Raw genomic sequence first — 22,832 nt, forward strand, 5'->3', positions numbered from 1 at the left:
CGGGCTCAGGTGCAACCCATCCCTTTTGTACAGGTAACTTGTAGTGGGGAGCACTTCTTTTGAGTCAGTGTAGTTTGGTTTGATTGACTTGCTGTGGGTGTGTGGGGGACGATTCCTCGCCGAGTGCAAGTGCAGTTTGACAGGGGTTAGATTGGGTACGGTGGCATGGAGTGGGTAAGTTTTAGCCTGTCTCAGTCGGTATGAATGGTGAGATAGGATGGGATCTGTTTGGAGAGCGGGAGGGGTTGTTAGCGTGAGAAATGGTGACGGTATTGAGTGGGTAAGAATTGTTTGCGGGTGACAAAGGAGTTTTGAGCTCCTTGGGTTAAGTCTAAGTTGGAGTGGTTTAACGTGGCCTGTGTGGGGAGCACGTGTACAGATTTACAATTGACCCGGGACCCGACCAGCGCAGTCCTGGCTGGGAATCGGTTGGAAGCGTGTGGTTGCCGAGAGACGAGCCCCGGTCTCACCAATCAGGCTGCTCTCCGGTTGACTAAAGGCTGAGCAGAGTGTATTCGGTGTCAGACACTGGCGGTGACTCCGCCTTCACTCTCACTCATCCGGCTGGCAGACCCTGTCCCCAGCCCGGGACTCGCCATGCGCTGCCCGCCTCTCCCACTGCCCCTGATATTGCTCCTTGGTTCTACACTCCTGCCAGGCTTTGCGGAGAACGTGAAGACAGGAGACGCAACAGGTGGGTGTTCGGAGTGTGGGTGAAGGGGGAGGAATGAATCGCAGAAAGAGGGGAATGGGAGGGAAGGGAAGGGAGGAGGGAGGAGAGGTGAAGGAGGAGAGGAGGAAAGACGAGAGGCGAGGAATGGAGGTGATGAGTGAGAGTGGGGAGCTGGAGGGACGGGCTGTGAGTGCAGGTGGCGCGGGTTAGGGTGCAGTTGCTGGGAAGGGTGATGGGAACTCGGCGTGAAGGCTCCGTTCACAAGGGCAGAGGCTGCGACACGGGGGCGGGGGGCCATTTCGATCGGGATCCTTTGTGGACCAGGGTTGACAGGTCCCTGGCTGTCTGGTCCCGGGATGGTGTGTGGGCGGCGGGGGGAGGAGCTCACGGGCCCCGGTCTGGGGGCTGGGATCGATATGGTCTGGTCCCGAGCCCGTTGGTTTGGGAACGTAGAAAGAATGATATACCACATTACAACTGTGGGAGAGAGGGTCACGGACGTGAGACCCGTAGGGAGCAGCGAGCGGGGCCCAGTGGAGTTTGGGGGAGTGGGAGTGGAGTTGGTAGTTTGGTTTAGTCCTTGGGGTCCCGGCTTTCCTGTAGCGCCCACTGAACAAAGCGGCGGTTTCCAGATGTCGGTTCCGGGTCTCCTCCCGCCACCCGTTCGTTCCTTTTTTGGGGGGAATTTAACTCCCTGAAACCTGATGCCAGCGGAGTCTGGACCCTGACATTCTCATTGACTCGGTATGATGGGGAGGGTGTGTGGACCAGTGTACCCCGACATTCATCGCCCTCGGTGCGTGCCTTCCCGGGACCAGACTCCCCAGTCATTGCTGAAAATGAAGGGTGCAGAGTTTGTTTTGCGAGCGACTACAGAAGGACATGTCGGTGGCCCTTTGTGTGTGTGTGTGTGTGTGTGTGTGTGTGTGTGTGTGTATGTGTGTGTGTATGGTGTGTATGTCTGTGTGTGTGTGTGTGTGTGTGTGTGTGTGTGTGTGTGTGTGTATGGTGTGTATGTCTGTGTGTGTGTGTATGTGTGGTGTGTTTGTGTGTGTGTGTGTGTGTTTGTGTATCTGTGTGTGTGTGTGTTTGTGTGTGTCTGTCTGTGTCTGTTTAAGACCCCAGTTAGCACGGATTGGCAACAACATCTCTACGCACCCTCAGTACAGGTGCACCACAGGGCAGTGTGCTTAGCCCCATGCTCTACTCAATTTGCGGTGTAAGTTTACACCTATGATTGCGTGGCTAAGTACAGCTCCAATAGCAATTTAAATTTGCTGATGATGCCACTGTTGGCCAAATCAAAAGTGTTGACGAATCGGCAAAAAGGAGGGGGATAGAAAGTCTGGTTGAATGGTGTCACAACAACCACCTCTCACTCAATGACAACAAAACCAAAGAGCTGACTATGGATACAGGAGTTAGACGGAAGTCCAGGAGTCCTCATTAAGGGAACAGAGGTGGACAGGTTTAAATTCCTGGGTATTAACATATCAGAGGATCTGTCCTAGTGAGTGTCATCACAAAGACATAAAAGTCATAAAGCGCTACAGCACAGAAACAGGCCTCACAGCCCTTCCACTTCTTGCCAAACTGTTATTTTGCCGAGACCCATTGACCTGCACCTGGATCATAGCCCGACACACCTCTCCTATCCACACCCAGACCTGAACCTGGATCATAGCCCATCACACCTCTCCTGTCCACACCCAGACCTGAACCTGGATCATAGCCCAACACACCTCTCCTGTCCATGTACCCAGACCTGAACCTGGATCATAGCCCGACACACCTCTCCTATCCACACCCAGACCTGAACCTGGATCATAGCCCAACACACCTCTCCTGTCCACGTACCCTAACCTGAACCTGGATCATAGCCCAACACACCTCTCCTGTCCACACCCAGACCTGAACCTGGATCATAACCCATCACACCTCTCCTGTCCATGTACCCAGACCTGAACCTGGATCATAGCCCAACACACCTCTCCTGTCTACGTACCCAGACCTGAACCTGGATCATAGCCCAACACACCTCTCCTGTCCACACCCAGACCTGAACCTGGATCATAGCCCAACACACCTCTCCTATCCACACCTAGACCTGAACCTGGATCATAGCCCGACACACCTCTCCTGTCCATGTACCCAGACCTGAACCTGGATCATAGCCCAACACACCTCTCCTATCCACACCTAGACCTGAACCTGGATCATAGCCCGACACACCTCTCCTGTCCACACCCAGACCTGAACCTGGATCATAGCCTGACACACCTCTCCTATCCACACCCAGACCTGAACCTGGATCATAACCCATCACACCTCTCCTGTCCATGTACCCAGACCTGAACCTGGATCATAGCCCAACACACCTCTCCTGTCCACACCCAGACCTGAACCTGGATCATAGCCCGACACACCTCTCCTGTCCATGTACCCAGACCTGAACCTGGATCATAGCCCAACACACCTCTCCTGTCTACGTACCCAGACCTGAACCTGGATCATAGCCCAACACACCTCTCCTGTCCACACCCAGACCTGCACCTGGATCATAGCCCAACACACCTCTCCTATCCACACCTAGACCTGAACCTGGATCATAGCCCGACACACCTCTCCTGTCCATGTACCCAGACCTGAACCTGGATCATAGCCCGACACACCTCTCCTGTCCACGTACCCAGACCTGAACCTGGATCATAGCCCAACACACCTCTCCTGTCCACACCCAGACCTGCACCTGGATCATAGCCCAACACACCTCTCCTATCCACACCTAGACCTGAACCTGGATCATAGCCCATCACACCTCTCCTGTCCATGTACCCAGACCTGAACCTGGATCATAGCCCAACACACCTCTCCTGTCCACGTACCCAGACCTGAACCTGGATCATAACCCAACACACCTCTCCTATCCACACCCAGACCTGCACCTGGATCATAGCCTGACACATCTCTCCTGTCCACGTACCCAGACCTGCACCTGGATCATAGCCCGACACACCTCTCCTGTCCACACCCAGACCTGAACCTGGATCATAGCCCAACACACTTCTCCTGTCCACACCCAGACCTGAACCTGGATCATAGCCCGACACACCTCTCCTATCCATGTACCCAGACCTGAACCTGGATCATAGCCCAACACACCTCTCCTGTCCACACCCAGACCTGAACCTGGATCATAGCCCGACACACCTCTCCTGTCCATGTACCCAGACCTGAACCTGGATCATAGCCCAACACACCTCTCCTATCCATGTACCCAGACCTGAACCTGGATCATAGCCCAACACACCTCTCCTGTCCACACCCAGACCTGAACCTGGATCATAGCCCGACACACCTCTCCTGTCCACGTACCCAGACCTGAACCTGGATCATAGCCCAACACACCTCTCCTATCCACACCCAGACCTGAACCTGGATCATAACCCAACACACCTCTCCTGTCCACGTACCCAGACCTGAACCTGGATCATAGTCCAACACACCTCTCCTGTCCACGTACCCAGACCTGAACCTGGATCATAGCCCAACACACCTCTCCTATCCACACCTAGACCTGAACCTGGATCATGGCCCAACACACCTCTCCTGTCCACGTACCCAGACCTGAACCTGGATCATAGCCCATCACACCTCTCCTATCCACACCTAGAGCTGCACCTGGATCATGGCCCAACACACCTCTCCTATCCACACCCAGACCTGAACCTGGATCATAACCCAACACATCATGTTTATTTTAAATGTTGAAATCAAACCTGCATCCACTACTTTGCCTGGCAGCTCGGTCCACACTATCACCACCCTCTTAGTGAAGAAGCTCCTCCTCATATTCCCCTCAAACATTTTACCTTTCACCCTTAGCTCATGACCTCTAGTTCTTGTTTCACCCAAACTCAGTAGAAAAAGTCTGCTTTTATTTACTGTATGTATACTCCTCATAATTTTGTATACCTCTATCAAATCTCTTCTCTTTCTCCTATGCTCTAGGGAATAAAGCTGTAGCCTATTCAACCTTTCCCTATAACTCAGGTCCTCAAGTCCTGATAACATCCTTGTAAATTTTCTCTTTACTCTTTCAATCTTATGGATATCTTTCCTGTAGGTATGTCACACGGGGGGGCAGGGGGGCATTGGGAGCAAGGGTGGACCCAAATGCAAGACACATCTTGTGAGGTTACTTAGATTTAGTTTATTGTTCGAAACCAGGTGAGCAAGGCAGGAGTAGGAATAGTGAACTGGACAAGGATTGAGGACTACAACTAGGCTGGGACCAAGGGTCTGGGCTAGGACTTGGAATCGGTTCCCAGAACTAGAGGAGACGTGAAGAGGCTAGGGTATGGACTCCGAGCCAGAGACTGGGCAAGGACCCAGTACCTGGGTCTTGCCTCAGGCTCAGACCCCAGAACCAGTCATGGACATGACATGGGCTAGGGAGAGGAGGAACATGGAAAAACAGAGCCTCTGTCTCGGGAGAGCAGGTACATGGAACCATGGACACATACACAGAACAGAGAGCCAGGACCCCTCCTTGGGAAAAGGATATAGGGCCGGGACTCATGACCGCACCCCCCTCCGCGGGGCAACGGCAAGACGGCCTGACTTACCCCACGGAGGCGAGGACAAGACAAGACAAGACAAGACATGACAAGACATGACCCTCCGCTGAGCAACAGCAAGACGGCCTGACTTACCCACGGAGGCGAGGACAAGACAAGACAAACACCAAAGAACAACACAGTTCCTATCTAGCTCCAGCGATAGAACTAGACCGAGGTGCAGGCAAGGGCTACAGATGAGGGCTAGAGGCGAGAGGGGCAGAGAAGGGATCCAGACAGTGGGGTAGGACAGGAATCACAGACTGCTAGGGCCAGGACTTGACTAGGTACTTGGATGCCACCCGGGCCAGGACTTGGACTTGGACGTGGTACTTGGATGCCGCCGGCGCCAGGAACCTCCGGGTAGTGGCGAGCTCTAGACTCGGCCCAGGAACAGTAGACAGCGGCTCCTGATTCTCTCCGGCGGGTTAACTGACAGACCCACCTTGATGAGGAAACTTAGCAGGCTCGCTTTGGTGAAGTAACTTGACAGGGTTGCTCCGGTGAGGAAGGGCGAATTACCGGCATTCGCTTCAGCAGAGACTAGGCTTGCTCCGGCCAGATGACATCGGCACACCGTACCTTTGATGACTTTGCAGACGCTCCCACGTCGAACGGCTGAAAGCCGGAGACTATAAGCTACTGGTTCAGCTGAGCGTTAATTGCCTCTAATCACCAAAGTCGAGGGACACAGGAAAACAGGGAATCAACGGTCCGGATCGTAACATAAACAAGGTAAATTTAAAGGGACCCCAATCCGGACCATGACAAGGTAGATAACCAGAACAACACAATACTCCAAATTAGACATCACCAACATCTTATATTATACAACTTCAACATAACATCCCAACTCCTGTACTCAATACTTTAATTTATGAAGGTCAATGTCCCAAAAACTCTTTTTCTTTTCAACTCTACCTGTGAAGCCACTTTCAAGGAATTATGGATCTGTAATCCCACATTCCTCTGTCCTACACACTCTTCAGTACCCTATCACTTATCAAGCTGGTTGGTCCTCCCAAAGTGCAACACCTCACATTTGTCTACATTAAGTTCCATCTGCCATTTTTAAGTCCATATTTCCAGTTGGTCCAGATCCTTCTACAAGCTTTGCAGTCCACTACACCCCTAACCTTCATGTCATCTGCAAATATGCTGATCCAGTTTACCACATTATCATTCAGTTGTTGATATAGATGACAAACCACAATGGGCCCAGTATGATCACTGCGGCATACGATTAGACACAGGCCTCTAGAAAGAGAGGCAGCCATCTCTCTGGCTTCCACAAAGTAAACATCTAATTTAATTTACTACCTCATCCTGAAAGTCAAGCGATTGAACCTTCTTGATCAATCTCCCATGTGGAGCCTTGAAAAGCCTTGCTAACGTCTATGTTGACAACATCCACTGGCTTTCCTTCAATAACATTCCTGATAACCTACTCGAAAAACTCTGTAAGATTAGTTAGACTATGCACAAGGTCATGTTGACTATCCCAAATCAATCCCAGTCTATCCAAATACTCATATATCTTACTTCCAATAACTTTCACACTACCGATGTCCGGCTCACAGGCCTATAACTGCATGGTTTATTCTTCGAACCCTTCTTAAACCACAGAATAACACCAGCCATCCTCCAGCACCTCACCTGTGGCTAAGAACATTTTAAATTCCTCTGCTAAGGCTCCTGCAATTTCTGCACTGGCCTCCCACAAGGTCCAAGGGAATGCCTTGTTAGGCTCTAGGGATTTATCCACCCAGATTTGCCTCAAGACAGCAAACGTCTCCCCCTCTGTAATCTGTATGTGGTCGAGGTCCTCCCTACCATTTTGCCTCCCTTCTATAGTCTCCGTGTCTGACTCCTGAGTAAATATAGATGCAAAAAATAATTTAAGATCTCCCCCATCTGTTTGGTCTCCATGCATAGGTGATCACTCTGAAGAAGACTGATTTTATCCCTTGCTGTCCTTTTGCTCTTAGCATATCTGTAGAAGCCTTGGGATTCTCCTTCACCTTGTCTGGCAGAACAACCTCATGCCTTCTTTTTGCTCTCCTGATTTTCTTCGGAAGTTTCCTCTTACATTTCTTACACACCTCAAGTACCTCGTTTGTTCTTGCTGCCTATACTTCTTCTTTTTCTTCTCCTCCTCTCTACCCTTCTGCCTCTCTTTCCTCCCCTCCCCCTCCCCCCAGACATATTTGCCAAACTATCCCATCCAGCTCTTTCACAATATGGTGGTCCCTGTCAATATCACCTTGCTTTTGCAACTGTCTGTGATGTTTCTACAAATTTGCTCCCCTAAATCCTGCTGACTATTGGGTGATCTATAATACAATCCCTTTCTTATTCCTCAGTTCCATCTATATTGTGTCAGTAGATGAGCTCTCCTGTCTCTGCACTACCATGACATTTTTCTTGACTAACAATGCCACCCTTCCCCCTTTATTCCCTCCCTCTCTATCATATCTAAAACAACGGAGCTCTGAAATGTTGAGCTGCCAGTCTTACCTTTCCTGTAACCAAGTCTCATTAATCATAATTTCATGTGTTGATGCATGTTCTAAGCTCATCCACCTTCCCAACTTTCCTTGCATTGAAATAGATGCAACTCAGAACATTGTTCTCACCATGTTCAACCTTTTCTTGTCTTTGTATGTAGGCTTAACAACATCTTTTTCCACAACCAGTCCACTTTCTTCTCTGATGCTTTGGTTCGTATTTCCCTGCAACTCTATTTTAAACCTCCCTGTTCAGCACTGGTGAATATTCCCACTAGGATGTTAGTCCCCATTCAGTTCAGGTACGAACCATCCTGCCGGTAAAGTCCCACCTACCCTGGAAGAGAGCCCAATGATCCAAACATCTAAAGCTAATTCTCTTGCACCATCTCCTTAGCCACATGTTGAGTTGTATTATCTTCTCATTTTCTGGCCTCACTCACATATGGCATGGGTAGCAATCCTGAGATCACAAGCCTTGCAGTCCTTCTGAGAACCAGAGCCAGAGGCCTGACCACTGTAGCTTTCCTCTGCTGGGTCATCACCAGCAGAGGAAAGAAAGAAAGTTAGTTACTTGGAATCTACTACAGCCTTTGCCTCTCTTTGCCAAAGCCTCCATCAACTCCCCACAATAACACTGGCTCACTCACATAATGGCTATTCCATTTCAACCTAGCTTCTTTTTATTGGCCCTTATCTAATTACCCCGAGATCTGTGGCACAGAGAATATCTTGATTGCTCCCAGTCATTTCTTTGCAATCTCCTGCTACACACACCAAAAGTTCAAAGTACATTTATTATCAAAGTATGTATACAATGCATCCTTGAGATATGTCTCCTTCCAGGCAGCCACAGAACGAAGAAATCCAATAAAACCCATTAAAATAAGAAGACCGTTAAACACCCAGTGTGTAGGGGAAAAAAGCAAACTGTGCAAACAATAACAGTAAGCAAATAACTTTCAGAACTGAAGTTCATGACAGTGAGTCTACAGCTACGAAGCCAGTCCCAGCTGATCCAGGAGCCTGGTAACTGCAGGCCACAGTCTCAGTTCAGTGCAGAGGTGAGTAAACCTCATGAGCAGTGAGCTGTGAGCCACTGGCTTCCAGTGATCTGTGGCATGCAGAAGGCAGGACAGCACCTGTACTTTTCCAGGAGTTTGTATGGGTTCATCATGTCATCAAAAACATTAACAAACTCTGAAGATACACAGCGGAGAGTATCCTAACTGGTTCATCACAGTCTGATATTGAAACACCAGGAACAGAAAAGGCTACATCAGTGTTCCCCAACCCTTTTTGCCCAATGTTCCCCCTAGAGCACCTCCATACTTGTCAACACCCGTCTTAGGCACGATATACTTTCCAGCACTCCCATAGTGTAAAAACATATCTGCCATATGCTAACATGAGAAAAATTATTCTGCTTTAATTTTTATTTTCCTTTAAAGCTAGCTTACACCATACCTGTGTGCTTCGATATCAATGTGATCTTGAACTTGATGGTTTTTAGCAAGAGTTGAAATATCTGGTTCAGGTTGTGACAGCAGAAGTTTTAACTCTCCACGCATAACGACGTCCATGCTGTTTCTGCTTTTTGTGAGTATGTGGTTCACTGCATTGAAGACTCTTTCAACAAGGTGGGAGAATGGAAATGCAATGAAGAGCAGATTGGCTCTTCTACAATGACTAGGAAACTTCATATGACGGTGTAGCCACATACTACAAAAGTCGACATTTTTGAAAAGCATTTTTGTTTCTTCATCATTCTCTTCCTGTTCTTCCCCTTGCAAAGAAATGGGTTAATTACCCAGTCTGGAATTTCCAGATCGTTCAAGTCCTTGAATCAGTTCTGAAAATCTTTCTTCAATGATTGCAGGTGTAAGCAGTACTCCTGCAAATCACTGTCTGTAAAAGAGAGTGCTATACTTTCCATGCAGGGAAACTGTGAGAACATGCTTCTCCCAATCTTTTGCTTATGCATTTACAATTTTCTGATAAAAGTGTACACTACACTTTTTGCCCAGATTAAATTGATATTCTTACCCTACAGTTTCATATTTAATCATACAGATCAGTTAGCTATGCCACATCTCCACCTAGGAGTTCAATCTTGTCTCCCAAGCTCTTGTCAAAGATCAAAGAAATATTTTAAGCAGTAGCCTTTTGACAACCAACACACTTCAGTGTGAAGAAGCAAGCATTCGAACTCTTCATCGTTACCTTGGCATAACTGGTGAAATATTTTGCTGTTTAATGGATGAGCTTTAATTTTGTTGATAGTAGATATTACAAGAGTCATGCTTGAAAAAAGTCGCTGGCTGAGATTTTTGGCATGCGAGATGTTGGTGATGAATTGCACAATGGATTGCAAACAGACTTGGAATTTATTTTTTTATAAATGCCACTAAGCCAGTATGGTGACCTGTCATATATGATGCTCCACCTGTTGCACAGGAAATCATGTTCTTAATCAAAATACTTTTATCTTCAATATACATACTGAGCTTGTATAGATTAATTCTCAGTTAATAAAATTTGTTTTTTAACTTTTTACGTAAGAGAACCTCTTCAAAAGCTTTTCCATTTTTGATGAACCATACATACACCATTAACAATACCTCGTAGTCTGACATCTCACTTCTTAAAGTCCCAGGTATATCTCCATTTCACAGATAGGAATGATGAGGCTGTGGTTTGTGACTGAAGTCTTCTCCCCAAGAATTAGCATTTCAGTATGGGTACAGTCCTGTATTTGAGTTGGGACATGGCCTTTTCCACTCTTTATCATCAGACTGAACCAACTAGAGTGATGGTATCAATGATGGAGATGTGGTTGTCAAGTCCTTTGTTAGGTTTCTTCCACTACCTTTGATCAACAAAAAGGATGTTGAAAGATCCAGGATCACTGGGTAGTAGCCATCACTGCCATTTTGTTCTTCTGAGAGCTGGACTGCCTCCAGCAGATATCTCAAGCGCTGGAAAGACCCCACCTACACCATCTCTGTAAAATCTTCAAACCTCACTGAAAGATGAGTGTGGGATGGCATTTACTCAAATTCTGTTGTCAATCTGGGAGGGCATTGATTAGTCTGTTATGAAAGTGTTTATTTTTCTTTACTTTTTATTTAGAGATACAAAACCACTTGTTGTTGCATTGAGAGGCATCTGCTCTGTGTTATGATGCCACCTATCGTGTGTTGGGTGATTCTGTGCATACAGCACAGAAACAGGCTGTTCAGCCTAACTGGTCCTTGCAACAGTTTTTAAACGCAAACAACAGGAATTCTGCAGATGCTGGAAATTCAAGCAACATACATCAAAGTTGCTGGTGAACGCAGCAGGCCAAGCAGCATCTGTAGGAAGAGGTGCAGTCGACGTTTCAGGCCGAGACCCTTCGTCAGGACGCTACAGATGCTGCTTGGCCTGCTGCGTTCACCAGCAACTTTGATGTATGTTGCTTGCAACAGTTTTGTTATCTAAACCAATGCTATTTGCCCACATTAGGACTGTATCTTTCTTTGCCTTGCCTATTCACCTGACAGTCTATCTATTCTTGAACACAGTGAGTTTATCTGATTCTGTGAATGCGCATTCCAGATATCATGCTTTAAAAAAACACTTGCCCCTCATATCCCCTTAAAAACTCTTTTGTCCAGCCCTATACATAATGCCCTCTTATTTTTCATTCCTACGATGGGGAAGAGATTCTGACTATCTACCCTCTTCATGCCTCTTTTAATTTTATAGTGCCTATAAAAAGTATTCTCCTTCCCCCCCCACCGAGAAGTTTTCATGTTTTATAGTTTTACAACATTGAATAACAGTGGATTTAATTTGGTTTTTTTGACACTGAACAACTGAAAAGACTCTTTTGTGTCAATGTGAAAACAAATTTCTACAAATTGGTTTAAATTTATTCCATTTCAGAATCAGAATCAGGTTTATTATCACCGGCATGTGATGTGAAATTTGTTAACTTAGCAGCAGTAGTTCAATGCAATACATAATCTAGCAGAGAGAAAAAAAAAATAAAGCATAATAATAAATAAACAAGTAAATCAATTACGTATATTGAATAGATTATTAAAAATATGCAAAAACAGAAATACTGTATATTAAAAAAATTGAGGTAGTGTCCAAAGCTTCAAAGTCCATTTAGGAATCAGGTGGCAGAGGGGAAGGAGCTGTTCCTGAATCGCTGAGTGTGTGCCTTCAGGTTTCTGTATCTCCTACCTGATTGTAACAATGAGAAAAGGGCATGCCCTGGATGCTGGAGGTCTTTAATAATGGATGCTGCCTTTCTGAGACACCGCTCCCTAAAGATGTCCTGGGTACTTTGTAGGCCAGTGCCCAAGATGGAGCTGTCTAGATTTACAACATTCTGTAGCTTCTTTCGGTCCTGTGCAGTAGCCCCTCCATACCAGACAGTGATGCAGCCTGTCAGAATGCTCTCCACAGTACATCTATAGAACATTATTAAACACAAAAGAATTGATTGCATAGTTACTCACCCCCTTCAAGTCAGTACTTGGTAAATGTACTTTTGACAGCAATTACAGCCTGTATGGATAGATCTCTATCAGCTTTGCACATCTGAACACTGCAGTTATTTCCCATTCTATTGGGACAAGACTCCTCAAACTCTGTCGAATTGCATGGGGATCATGAGTGAACAGCTCTTTTCAAGTCCAGCCCTTTTTACACTCCTGTCTCTGTAAATGTCCTGAATAGTGGGGAGTTCACATCCATAGATTTGCTGGGCTGTCCGCACCACTCTCTGCAGAGCCCTGCGATTGAGGGAAGTACAGTTCCCTTACCAGGCAGTGATGCAGCCAGTCAGGATGCTCTCAATTGTAACCCTGTAGAAAGTCCTTAGGGTTTGGGGACCTATACCAAACTTCTTCAACCATCTGATGTGAAAGAGGCACTGTTGTAGACTAAGTGAGATCCTCGGTGATGTATATGCTGAGGGACTTAAAGCTGTTACCCTCTCAACCCCAGATCCATTGATGTCAATAGGGTTTAGCCTGTCTCCATTCCTCCTGTAGTCCACAACCAGCTCCTTTGTTTTTGCGACATTGAGGGAGAGCTGTGTTCTTGACACCACTGTGTCAGAGAGATGACGTCTTCCCTGTAGACTATTGTTTGAGATAAGGCCAATCAATGCTTAGGACACAGCCCTGATGGGCACATGTGTTGAGGGTCAGAGGGGCAGAGGTGAGGGAACCCAATCTCACCACCTGCCGGCAATCTGACAGGAAGTCCAGGATCCAGCTACACAAGACAGGGTGAAGGCTGAGGTCTCTGAGCTTCTTGTTGAGTCTGGATGGAATTATGGTGTTGAATGCTGAATTGTAGTCCAAGAACAGCACTCTCACATAAGCATCCTTCTTCTCCAGATGTGTAAGGATGATGTGTAGAGCTGTTGCAACTGCATCATCTATTGATTTGTTGTGTCGGTAGGTGAATTGTAGGGTGATCTCTATTTGACTTCTAAAACTAACTGGCTGCACCAGTGACGATTTTGGTGTGTCATATTAAAGGTGGTGAATACTCTCTACTAGCTCAGGCTCTCAGCTGCCTTTGCTCAAGGAAAACAAGACTAACCTTTCCAATCTCTCCATAACTGAAGTCTTCCAATCCAGGCAACATAGAAACATAGAAACATAGAAAATAGGTTCAGGAGTAGGCCATTCGGCCCTTCGAGCCTGCACCGCCATTTATTATGATCATGGCTGATCATCCAACTCAGAAACCCGCCCCAGCCTTCCCTCCATACCCCCTGACCCCCGTAGCCACAAGGGCCATATCTAACTCCCTCTTAAATATAGCCAATGAACTGGCCTCAACTGTTTCCCGTGGCAGAGAATTCCACAGATTCACCACTCTCTGTGTGAAGAAGTTTTTCCTAATCTCAGTCCTAAAAGGCCTTATCCTCAAACTGTGAGCCCTCGTTCTGGACTTCCCCAACATCGGGAACAATCTTCCTGCATCTAGCCTGTCCAATCCCTTTAGGATTTTATACGTTTCAATCAGATCCCCCCTCAATCTTCTAAATTCCAACGAGTACAAGCCTAGTTCATCCAGTCTTTCTTCATATGAAAGTCCTGCCATCCCAGGAATCAATCTGGTGAACCTTCTTTGTACTCCCTCTATGGCAAGGATGTCTTTCCTCAGATTAGGGGACCAAAACTGCACACAATACTCCAGGTGTGGTCTCACCAAGGCCTTGTACAACTGCAGTAGTACCTCCCTGCTCCTGTACTCGAATCCTCTCGCTATAAATGCCAGCATACCATTCGCCTTTTTCACCGCCTGCTGTACCTGCATGCCCACTTTCAATGACTGGTGTATAATGACACCCAGGTCTCGTTGCACCTCCCCTTTTCCTAATCGGCCACCATGCAGATAATAATCTGTTTTCCTATTTTTGCCACCAAAGTGGATAACTTCACATTTATCCACATTAAATTGCATCTGCCATGAATTTGCCCACTCACCCAACCTATCCAAGTCACCCTGCATCCTCTTAGCATCCTCCTCACAGCTAACACTGCTGCCCAGCTTCGTGTCATCCGCAAACTTGGAGATGCTGCATTTAATTCCCTCATCCAAGTCATTAATATATATTGTAAACAACTGGGGTCCCAGCACTGAGCCTTGCGGTACTCCACTAGTCACCGCCTGCCATTCTGAGAAGGTCCCGTTTATTCCCACTCTTTGCTTCCTGTCTGCTAACCAATTCTCCACCCACACCAATACCTTACCCCCAATACCGTGTGCTTTAGGTTTGCACACTAATCTCCTGTGTGGGACCTTGTCAAAAGCCTTTTGAAAATCAAATATACCACATCCACTGGTTCTCCCCTATCCACTCTACTAGTTACATCCTCAAAAAATTCTATGAGATTCGTCAGACATGATTTTCCTTTCACAAATCCGTGCTGACTTTGTCCGATCATTTCACCGCTTTCCAAATGTGGTGTTATCACATCCTTGATAACTGACTCCAGCAGTTTTCCCACCATCGACGTTAGGCTAACCGGTCTATAATTCCCCGTTTTTTCTCTCCCTCCTTTTTTAAAAAGTGGAGTTACATTAGCCACCCTCCAATCCTCAGGAACTAGTCCAAAATCTAACGAGTTTTGAAAAATTATCACTAGTGCATCCACTATTTCTTGGGCTACTTCCTTAAGCACTCTAGGATGCAGACCATCTGGCCCTGGGGATTTATCTGCCTTCAATCCCTTCAATTTACCTAACACCACTTCCCTACTAACATGTATTTCGCTCAGTTCCTCCATCTCACTGGACCCTCTGTCCCCTACTATTTCTGGAAGATTATTTATATCCTCCTTAGTGAAGACAGAACCAAAGTAATTATTCAATTGGTCTGCCATGTCCTTGCTCCCTATAATCAATTCACCTGTTTCTGTCTGCAGGGGACCTACATTTGTCTTTACCAGTCTTTTCCTTTTTACATATCTATAAAAGCTTTTACAGTCCGTTTTTATGTTCCCTGCCAGTTTTCTCTCATAATCTTTTTTCCCCTTCCTAATTAAGCCCTTTGTCCTCCTCTGCTGAACTCTGAATTTCTCCCAGTCCTCAGGTGAGCCACTTTCTCTGGCTAATTTGTATGCTTCTTCTTTGGAATTGATACTATCCCTAATCTCTCTTGTCAGCCACGGGTGCACTACCTTCCTTGATTTATTCTTTTGCAAAACTGGCAACATCACAGTGAATTTCCTTTGCACTCCCTCCAGTGCAACTCTATTCCTCGATAGTGTTGAATCTGCACACTGTACTCCAAATGTAGTTTAATGGGTACTTCTTGAAGCTCCAGCTTTATGTTAGCACTATAGGCTGCTGATGCTGGAATCTGGAGAACCTCAGTGGGTTAAGCAGCATCTACTGGGATGTGTGGCTGAGGGGGAGGAATTGACACTTTCTGGTTAAGTCACTACGTCGGGAAGCAGTGGTACTGTATCACCTCAGCACAATAATGGTGTAGTCTCCACATGTGTTGTATCACTGTATACACGAGGTTGCACAGGTATGGCATGATGTCACCGTGACCACTATGTTACATTGCAGATTATGTATGTACAAAGTGCATTATGACTGTGCAGTATATGGATATGTGATCTGACATGTTTCATTGTTCTGCAAGAGGGATCGTTTGTGTCATTAGTGGTAGTATATGGGGAGTCGGTGTGCTGTAATGATGCTGTTTGCGGAGGTATCACCAATGTGTTAAGGGAGTGCTTATTTAGAGATATTGGCAATTTATTATAACAGTTCTCCACTAGACTATTGTGATAGTGGTTTCTCTGGAGGTATTGACTTGGTGTGCATTTAGTATTCTGCATATGGAGAGAGTGGCTGTGTTTAATGACTGTGCAGTGCATGCAGGTCTGTGTATATCGTAGATGAGAGTGCTGACTGGTAGGTCATGGGATGCAGTGTATGGAGATAATTATGTGTTATAAGGTGGACAGAGGAAGAGCTTGAAGTCCATTCGGGGCTCTGTCGGTGAGGAAACACTTAACTTTCGAGTCTATTGGGATTGTTGCTGTATCCAGTAATCCCTATATGCCCATCTCTACATCGGTGAGATCAGACTTAGATTTGGAGTTCACTTTGTCGAGCACCTTTGCTCCATCCCCCCCCCCACACACACCACTTTCTTATTCTGGCCACTTCCCCTTTCCTTTTCAGTCCTGATGAAGAGCCTCGGCCAGACCCCTCGGTTGTTCCATCTTTCTATTGATGCAGCCTGATCTGCTGAGTTCCTCCAGCATTTTGTGTGTGTTACGGAGGAAGAGCTTCCATGATGTGCTGAAAGCCTCCATAAAACATACAACACTGCCCCTGCCTCCTTGCAACCTGTGGCCCATGACTGTTCACAGTGGAGAAGTGAGAACATTGAGTGAGAAACTGAATCCTTACATACATAGCTGTCACGGTCCAGTCCGTGAACTCCGCATTCCGGTCCATCGACCCTTGCTCCGGGTTTTCCTGTCTACCCTGTTGAGGCAGCTGATGCTCGTTGGGGCTGGCTGCATAAAACCTCCAGGAACCAGGGCATGGCTGCTGGATTGTTCTCGTCCTTACTCCTTGTATCCCTTCCCCTGCCTTCTGTTTCCTCGCCTGAAGCCTTGCCTTGTCTTGCCGGTAACTCTCGCCTCGCCTGAAGTTCTTGTCTCGCCTTGCATCGCCTGAAGCCTTGCCTTGTCTTGCTGGTAACTCTTGCCTCATCTTGCCTGAAGTCTTGTCTTGGAACCACCCTGAACCTTGCTCCCTTCCTGTCCCTTGCCTCCATCGGGTAAGCCAGGCCAGATTGCCGTTACTCTGCAGTGGGTCCTGTCCCTTCCTGTCCCTTGCCGCCGTCGGGTAAGTCAGACCAGATTGCCGTTACCCTGCGGTTGGTTTTGTCCCTTGCCTCCGTCGAGTGGAGATCCGCGCCCTGCCCAGGAGTACCGTGTCCTGCCCAGAAGTACCGCACCCTACCCAGGCGGAACTTCAAGATCCCAAGCCTCTAGCCTCGCCTCGCCTCAAGCCTCTAGCTGAACCTCGCCCCAAGCCGAACTTCAAGACCCTAAGCATCCAGCCTCTAGTCTCAAGCCTCACCTCAAGTCTCTGCTCTCCAGCCCTGCCTCAAGTCTCTGCTCTCCAGCCTCACCTCAAGTCTCTGGTCTCCAGCCTCACCTCAAGTCTCTGGTCTTCAGCCTCACCTCAAGTCTCTAGTCTCAAGTCTCTGGGATCCAGCCTCGCCTCAAGTCTCTGGGATCCAGCCTCGCCTCAAGTCTGGTCTCCAGCCTCGCCTCAAGTCTCTGGGCTCCAGCCTCGCCTCAAGTCTCTGGTCTCCAGCCTCGCCTCAAGTCTCTGGGCTCCAGCCTCGCCTCAAGTCTCCGGTCTCCAACCTCGCCTCAAGTCTCAAGCCTGAAGACTCCAGCCTCGTCCTGCCTGGCAGCCAAGACACGTCCTTGACTAGTTCTGGGGTCCGAGCCAGAAGCAAGACCCAGGTTCTGGGTCCTTGTCCAGTCTCTGGCTCGGAGTCCAAGCCCTAGCTCCTAGCTCTCTTGTCCAGTCCTGTTCTGGATTCCCAGTTTTCATGTCCATGTCCTCGCCCTCACCCTGTATCCTAGTCCTATCCCTAGTTCTTCAGTGTCTGTGTCTTGCACTTGGGTCCGTTCCCAGCCACCACCTTATGACAATAGCAGAAGGAGTGTTATTCATCACCTGCTCCGTCAGGCACCCTGTGTCCCCTCTGTAGATCCCCATTGAGTCCGAGCTACCACCTCAACAAGCCACCCTCAGCTAAAAAGGACCAGCCAATAACAAGCATTATCTGGAGGTATTGGCCGGTGTGTTACGTGTTTGCAGGTATTGACCAGTGCTTTGTGAGGACTGAGTCCATAAAGAGATCAGCTCTGGGTGTGAATAGGCTGGCTAACAGGAAGCAGAGGCAGATGAGGGTCTTTTTCAGCGATGAATGGTGACAGGATGGAGCACCAGCATTTTACAATGAATGATTTGGATGAAGGAATTCAGGAGTTTTGGGTAGGGAAGTAATTTGCAAAGAAGACCAAGGGATCGAGGAAGATTCAGTGAATGAGTAATAATCGAGCAAATTCGGTGATCAGTGAAAAATAAGAATCAGAATTAGGTTTATTATCATGGACAGTATCGTGAAATTTGCTTGCGCCAAAATATGCCATAAGTTACAGCAAAATAAATGAATAAATAAATAGATAAATAATGCAAAGGTGAGATAGTGTTCATGGAACATTCAGAAACCTAATGGTGGAGGGAAAAAAATTCTCCCTAAGTTGTTGAGTGTGCATCTTCAGGATCCTGTCCTCCTCCCTGATGGTAGTAATGAAAAGAGGGTGTGTCCTGGATGCTGAAGCTGTTTAATAATGGATGCCACCTTCTTAAGGTACTGCCTTTGAAGATGTCTTCAATGGCCCTCTGAGGAGTGACTATCAAATATTTGTGTGACAAATGTTCTTTGAACCTTGAATATCTATTCATTTTATTGAGTCAATCCTCTGTTTTCTGACAACAACATTAAGGAATCTATCAGCTTCATGAGTGCCTATCAAGGACTGTAAAACACAACATGAGATCTCTAGTTCTCACACTTAATAACTTCTCTTTTGGCTCTTCCCACTTTCTTCAGACCAAGGGTGTAGCTATGGGAACTCGCATGGGACCCAGCTACGCCTGCCTCTTCATTGGTTATGTGGAACATTCTGTGCTCCAAACCTATTCTGGTACTGCTCCCCAACTTTTCCTTCGGTACATCGACGACTACATTGGTGCTGCTTCCTGTGCCCATGCTGAGCTCATCAATTTCATCGACTTTACTTCAAATTTCCACCCAGCCCTCAAATTCACTTGGTCTATCTCAGACACTTCTCTCCCTTTTCTCGATGTCTCGATCTCCATCTCTGGAGACAGACTGTCCACTGACATCTTCTACAAGCCCACTGACTCTCATAACTACCTCGACTATATCTCTTCCCACCCCGCCACATGCAAAAATGCCATTCCCTATTCCCAGTTCCTCCGTCTCCACTGCATCTGCTCCGAGGATGAGGCTTTCCGTTCCAGGACATCTCAAATGGCCCTCACCCCATCCTCCCACAACCACAACAGGGACAGAGTTCCCCTTGTCCTTACCACCCCACCAGCCTCCGGATCCAGCACATTATCCTCCGCAACTTCCGCCACCTTCAACAGGACCCCACCACTAAGCAGATCTTTCTCTCTCTACCCCTTTCCGCTTTCCGCAGGGATCGGTCCTTCTACGACTCCCTGGTCCACACGTCCATCCCCACGGATCTCCCACTTGGCACTTATCCCTGTCAGTCTAAGTGCTACACCTGTCCCTACACCTCCTCTCTTGCCACCATTCAGGGCCCCAAACAGTGCTTCCAGGTGAGGCAACACTTCAGTTGTGAGTCTGTTGGGGTCATCTATTGCATCCGGTGCTCCCGGTGCGGCCTTCTCTACATTGGTGAAACCCGACGCAGATTGGGGGACCGCTTCGTTGAGCACTTTCACTTTGTCTGCCACAACAGACAGAATCTCCCGGTAGCCACCCACTTCAACTCTGCTTCCCACTCCCGTTCAGATATGTCCATACATGGCCTCCTCTACTGCCATGATGAGGCTAAGCTCAGGTTGGAGGAGCAACACCTCATATACCGTCTAGGTAGTCTCCAGCCCCTTGGTATGAACATAGAATTCTCCAACTTTTGGTAATTCCCTCCCCTCCCTTCCTCCACCCCTGTTTCACTCTGCCCCCTTCCCCAGCTGCCCATCCCCTCCCTCATGGTTCCATCTCCTTCTTCTACCACCCATTGTTTTCCTGCCTGTGACATCCCTGCTTCCCCTCCCCCACCCCTTTGTCTTTCAAATTACTGGTCTTTCAACCGAACCTACAAGCATTCTTCAAATCCTTCCCCCTCCTTCTTTCTTCAGTCCTGATGAAGGATTCCGGCCCGAAACGTCGACTCATCGTTTTCAATGATGCTGCCCGACCTGCTGAGTTCCTCCAGCGTGCTGTGAGTGTCTGCACGAGATCTCTCCTTGTAGAACCATTCCCTTCATCCCATCAATCAATCTGGTAACCTTGCTGTCCTCTCTTTCACTAGTATATCCTCTCTTGTACACAAGCGACCTGTACATGCAGTCCTAGATGTAGTCCAAAAGGAACTGCATACAATTTGATTGAGGCAATTGTAATACAGTACAATTTGATTTGTATTGAATTTATTACAATGCAAATCAATGTTCCATTTTCCTTCCCAATTATCTGCATCACCTAAATACTTCTGAAAATAATTTCTAAGTACTTTAGCCTTGGGCTCATCTGAACACCACTATCTTTGATCCTTCATCATTTAGAAGCATTTTGTGTTTGTTTTCTCCATCACAGTGGGTGACACTATTTCGTCCACACCCACAGCAAACATTCAATAACCTTGGTAGCTGATTACTGGTGTGGTTCACTATTCTGCTCGCCCATTAGTTTGGAGTGTGAGCTGGGGTCCACTGGAGTGCAGATCATGCGTGGTGACCATGGGTCTGATCCACAGCCAGGGCCAGGGACAGGATCACCAGGGTCAGAGTTCTTGAGGCAGAGAAGAATGGATCCTTCCCTAGCAGCAATGTGAAGATTTCTGGGGGAGATGGAAACATGAAGGTGGGGTTATAACCAGATCTGCTGTGATGGCAGAATGGGATTAAGGGGCCAAATGGCCCGCTCCTGATCCTAGTTCATATAGTATGTGAGTGTGTGAGGAAGCAGTGTGTAAAAGTGTCAGCCGTGAACATTTTGGAATCAGTTGAGTGTGTCACATTACAGATTATGTTGGTGACAACTCAGTGAGCTGTGAGGGTGGGGGTGCTGAGGCTACTGTACCCATGAGGATACTGTCGTGCTTTACAGCATGCATGGCCCAAGTTACCAGTGGGCCCTACTGGTGTGATAAACTGTTTTATGGGGTGTCTCCAGGCCAGCACTCTACCTGAGCAACTTCTTCTCAGTGCCACTCACCAGCTCATGTCTGGAGCTGTTCAGTGGCCTGTTGTACTGGTGCAGTCCTCACAAGCAGCTGCTCAGTGTGTATCGGGGTGCTGAGTTTGAAGGCTTTTGCTCTGCCCGTTTTGACGCTGCTGTTGGACTGGACTGCTGACTAGTGTGTTCCAGAGCATGCACATGCAATGCAGTTCCTGCTTGCAGACAGTTGATTGTACTCAGTTGCTGCTGTTGGATGGTATTGCTTGTCAGGGTAACGGGATGGAGGAGATTTTATCTTATGGCAGGGTCTGCTGGGGTTCAGGTACATTTGAAAAATTCTGTTGGATGTAATGTCTCAGTTAATTTAACCCTTCCCTCAGTTTCCATCGGTGTCCTCACACTCACCTTTTTATGGGGTGTCAGTCAGGGTTGGCTAAGTGTTTGGTGCAAGCTTCTTAGCTAATCTTATTCCTCCACCCTTACCCCCGGCAGGTGCCCTTGAGCTGCAGACCAATGACATTGAAGATCTGAACCACATTAAAACCCGTTTTTTGCTGCGAAGACCTTCAGCACCCTCTGAGGATGACTGTTGTATCATTGCAGGCCACACCGACTCTCTGGCCAGTTGCAATTTCAACGCCAGTAGCAAGACTTTCTTCATTATCCACGGATGGAGTGTGAGTGCTTGAATCTGAGTGTGGACCAGCCCCTGTTACAGAAGCCAGCACAGCACTAAACACCCCACAGGTCCTGTCACTCAGACAGCCTGGCATCCATGCCAGGGTAGGTCAGGGGGGAACCTCACTGATGGGGGTAGACCACAGAGCTTAGAACAGTACAGGCCCTTTAGCCCACAATGTTGTGCTAACTCCTCGATGAATCTAACCGTTTCCTTCTAAATTGACCATAACTTTTCCATTTTTCTTTCATCCATATTCCCCTTAAATGTCCTTAATGCATCAGCCTCTACCACCACCCCTGGCAATGTGTTGTGTCCACTTTGCCACTCCCTGTAAATAACCTACCTCTGACATTTCCCCTAAATTTCTCTCCATTCACCTCTGTTATTAGCCATTGCTGGCCAGAGAAAAGGGTGCTGGCATTCCGCACTATCTACAGTATGTCTCTTATAATCTTGTACAAGTCACCTCTCATTCCAAAGAAGAAAACCTGGCTTGCCCACCTTTCTCATAAGACATGTTCTCTAATTCAGGCAGCATCAAGGTAAATCTCTGCACCCTCACATCCATGTTTTAATGATGTGACCAGAACTGAACACAATGCAAGAGTAGTATAATCAGAGTTTTATAGAGCTGCAACTTCCCTTGCTCAGGTAAGATGGACAGAAGTAACATCTTGCAGTGGCAGAACAATAGTCAGCATCATCTCACACCATCACACAGCAGCATGTCTGAGCATTGTCAGACAACATTTCACACCAGGCTATAGATATGCAGGAAATGGGTAATCGACAAGGTTCCTGCAGATACCAGCAG

General features: G+C 47.4%; 1 protein-coding gene across 8 annotated transcripts in view; it reads left to right on the forward strand.

The window, feature by feature from the left end:
- Positions 1-458: 458 nt before the first annotated feature.
- Positions 459-22,832, forward strand: part of LOC134337569 (lipoprotein lipase-like) — an 83,565-nt gene continuing 61,191 nt past the window's right edge. For all 8 annotated transcript variants that reach the window (XR_010016023.1, XR_010016024.1, XR_010016025.1 and 5 more), the window contains exons 1-2: positions 459-694; positions 21,829-22,013. Coding sequence is in view for 5 of the 8 variants with exons in the window: in XM_063032706.1 (XP_062888776.1) it covers positions 598-694; positions 21,829-22,013 (282 nt within the window). In the remaining 3 variants the exon portion in view is untranslated. The remainder of the gene's footprint in view (positions 695-21,828; positions 22,014-22,832) is intronic.

Source organism: Mobula hypostoma, chromosome 24, assembly GCF_963921235.1.
Source record: "Mobula hypostoma chromosome 24, sMobHyp1.1, whole genome shotgun sequence".
Classification (NCBI taxonomy): domain Eukaryota; kingdom Metazoa; phylum Chordata; class Chondrichthyes; order Myliobatiformes; family Myliobatidae; genus Mobula; species Mobula hypostoma.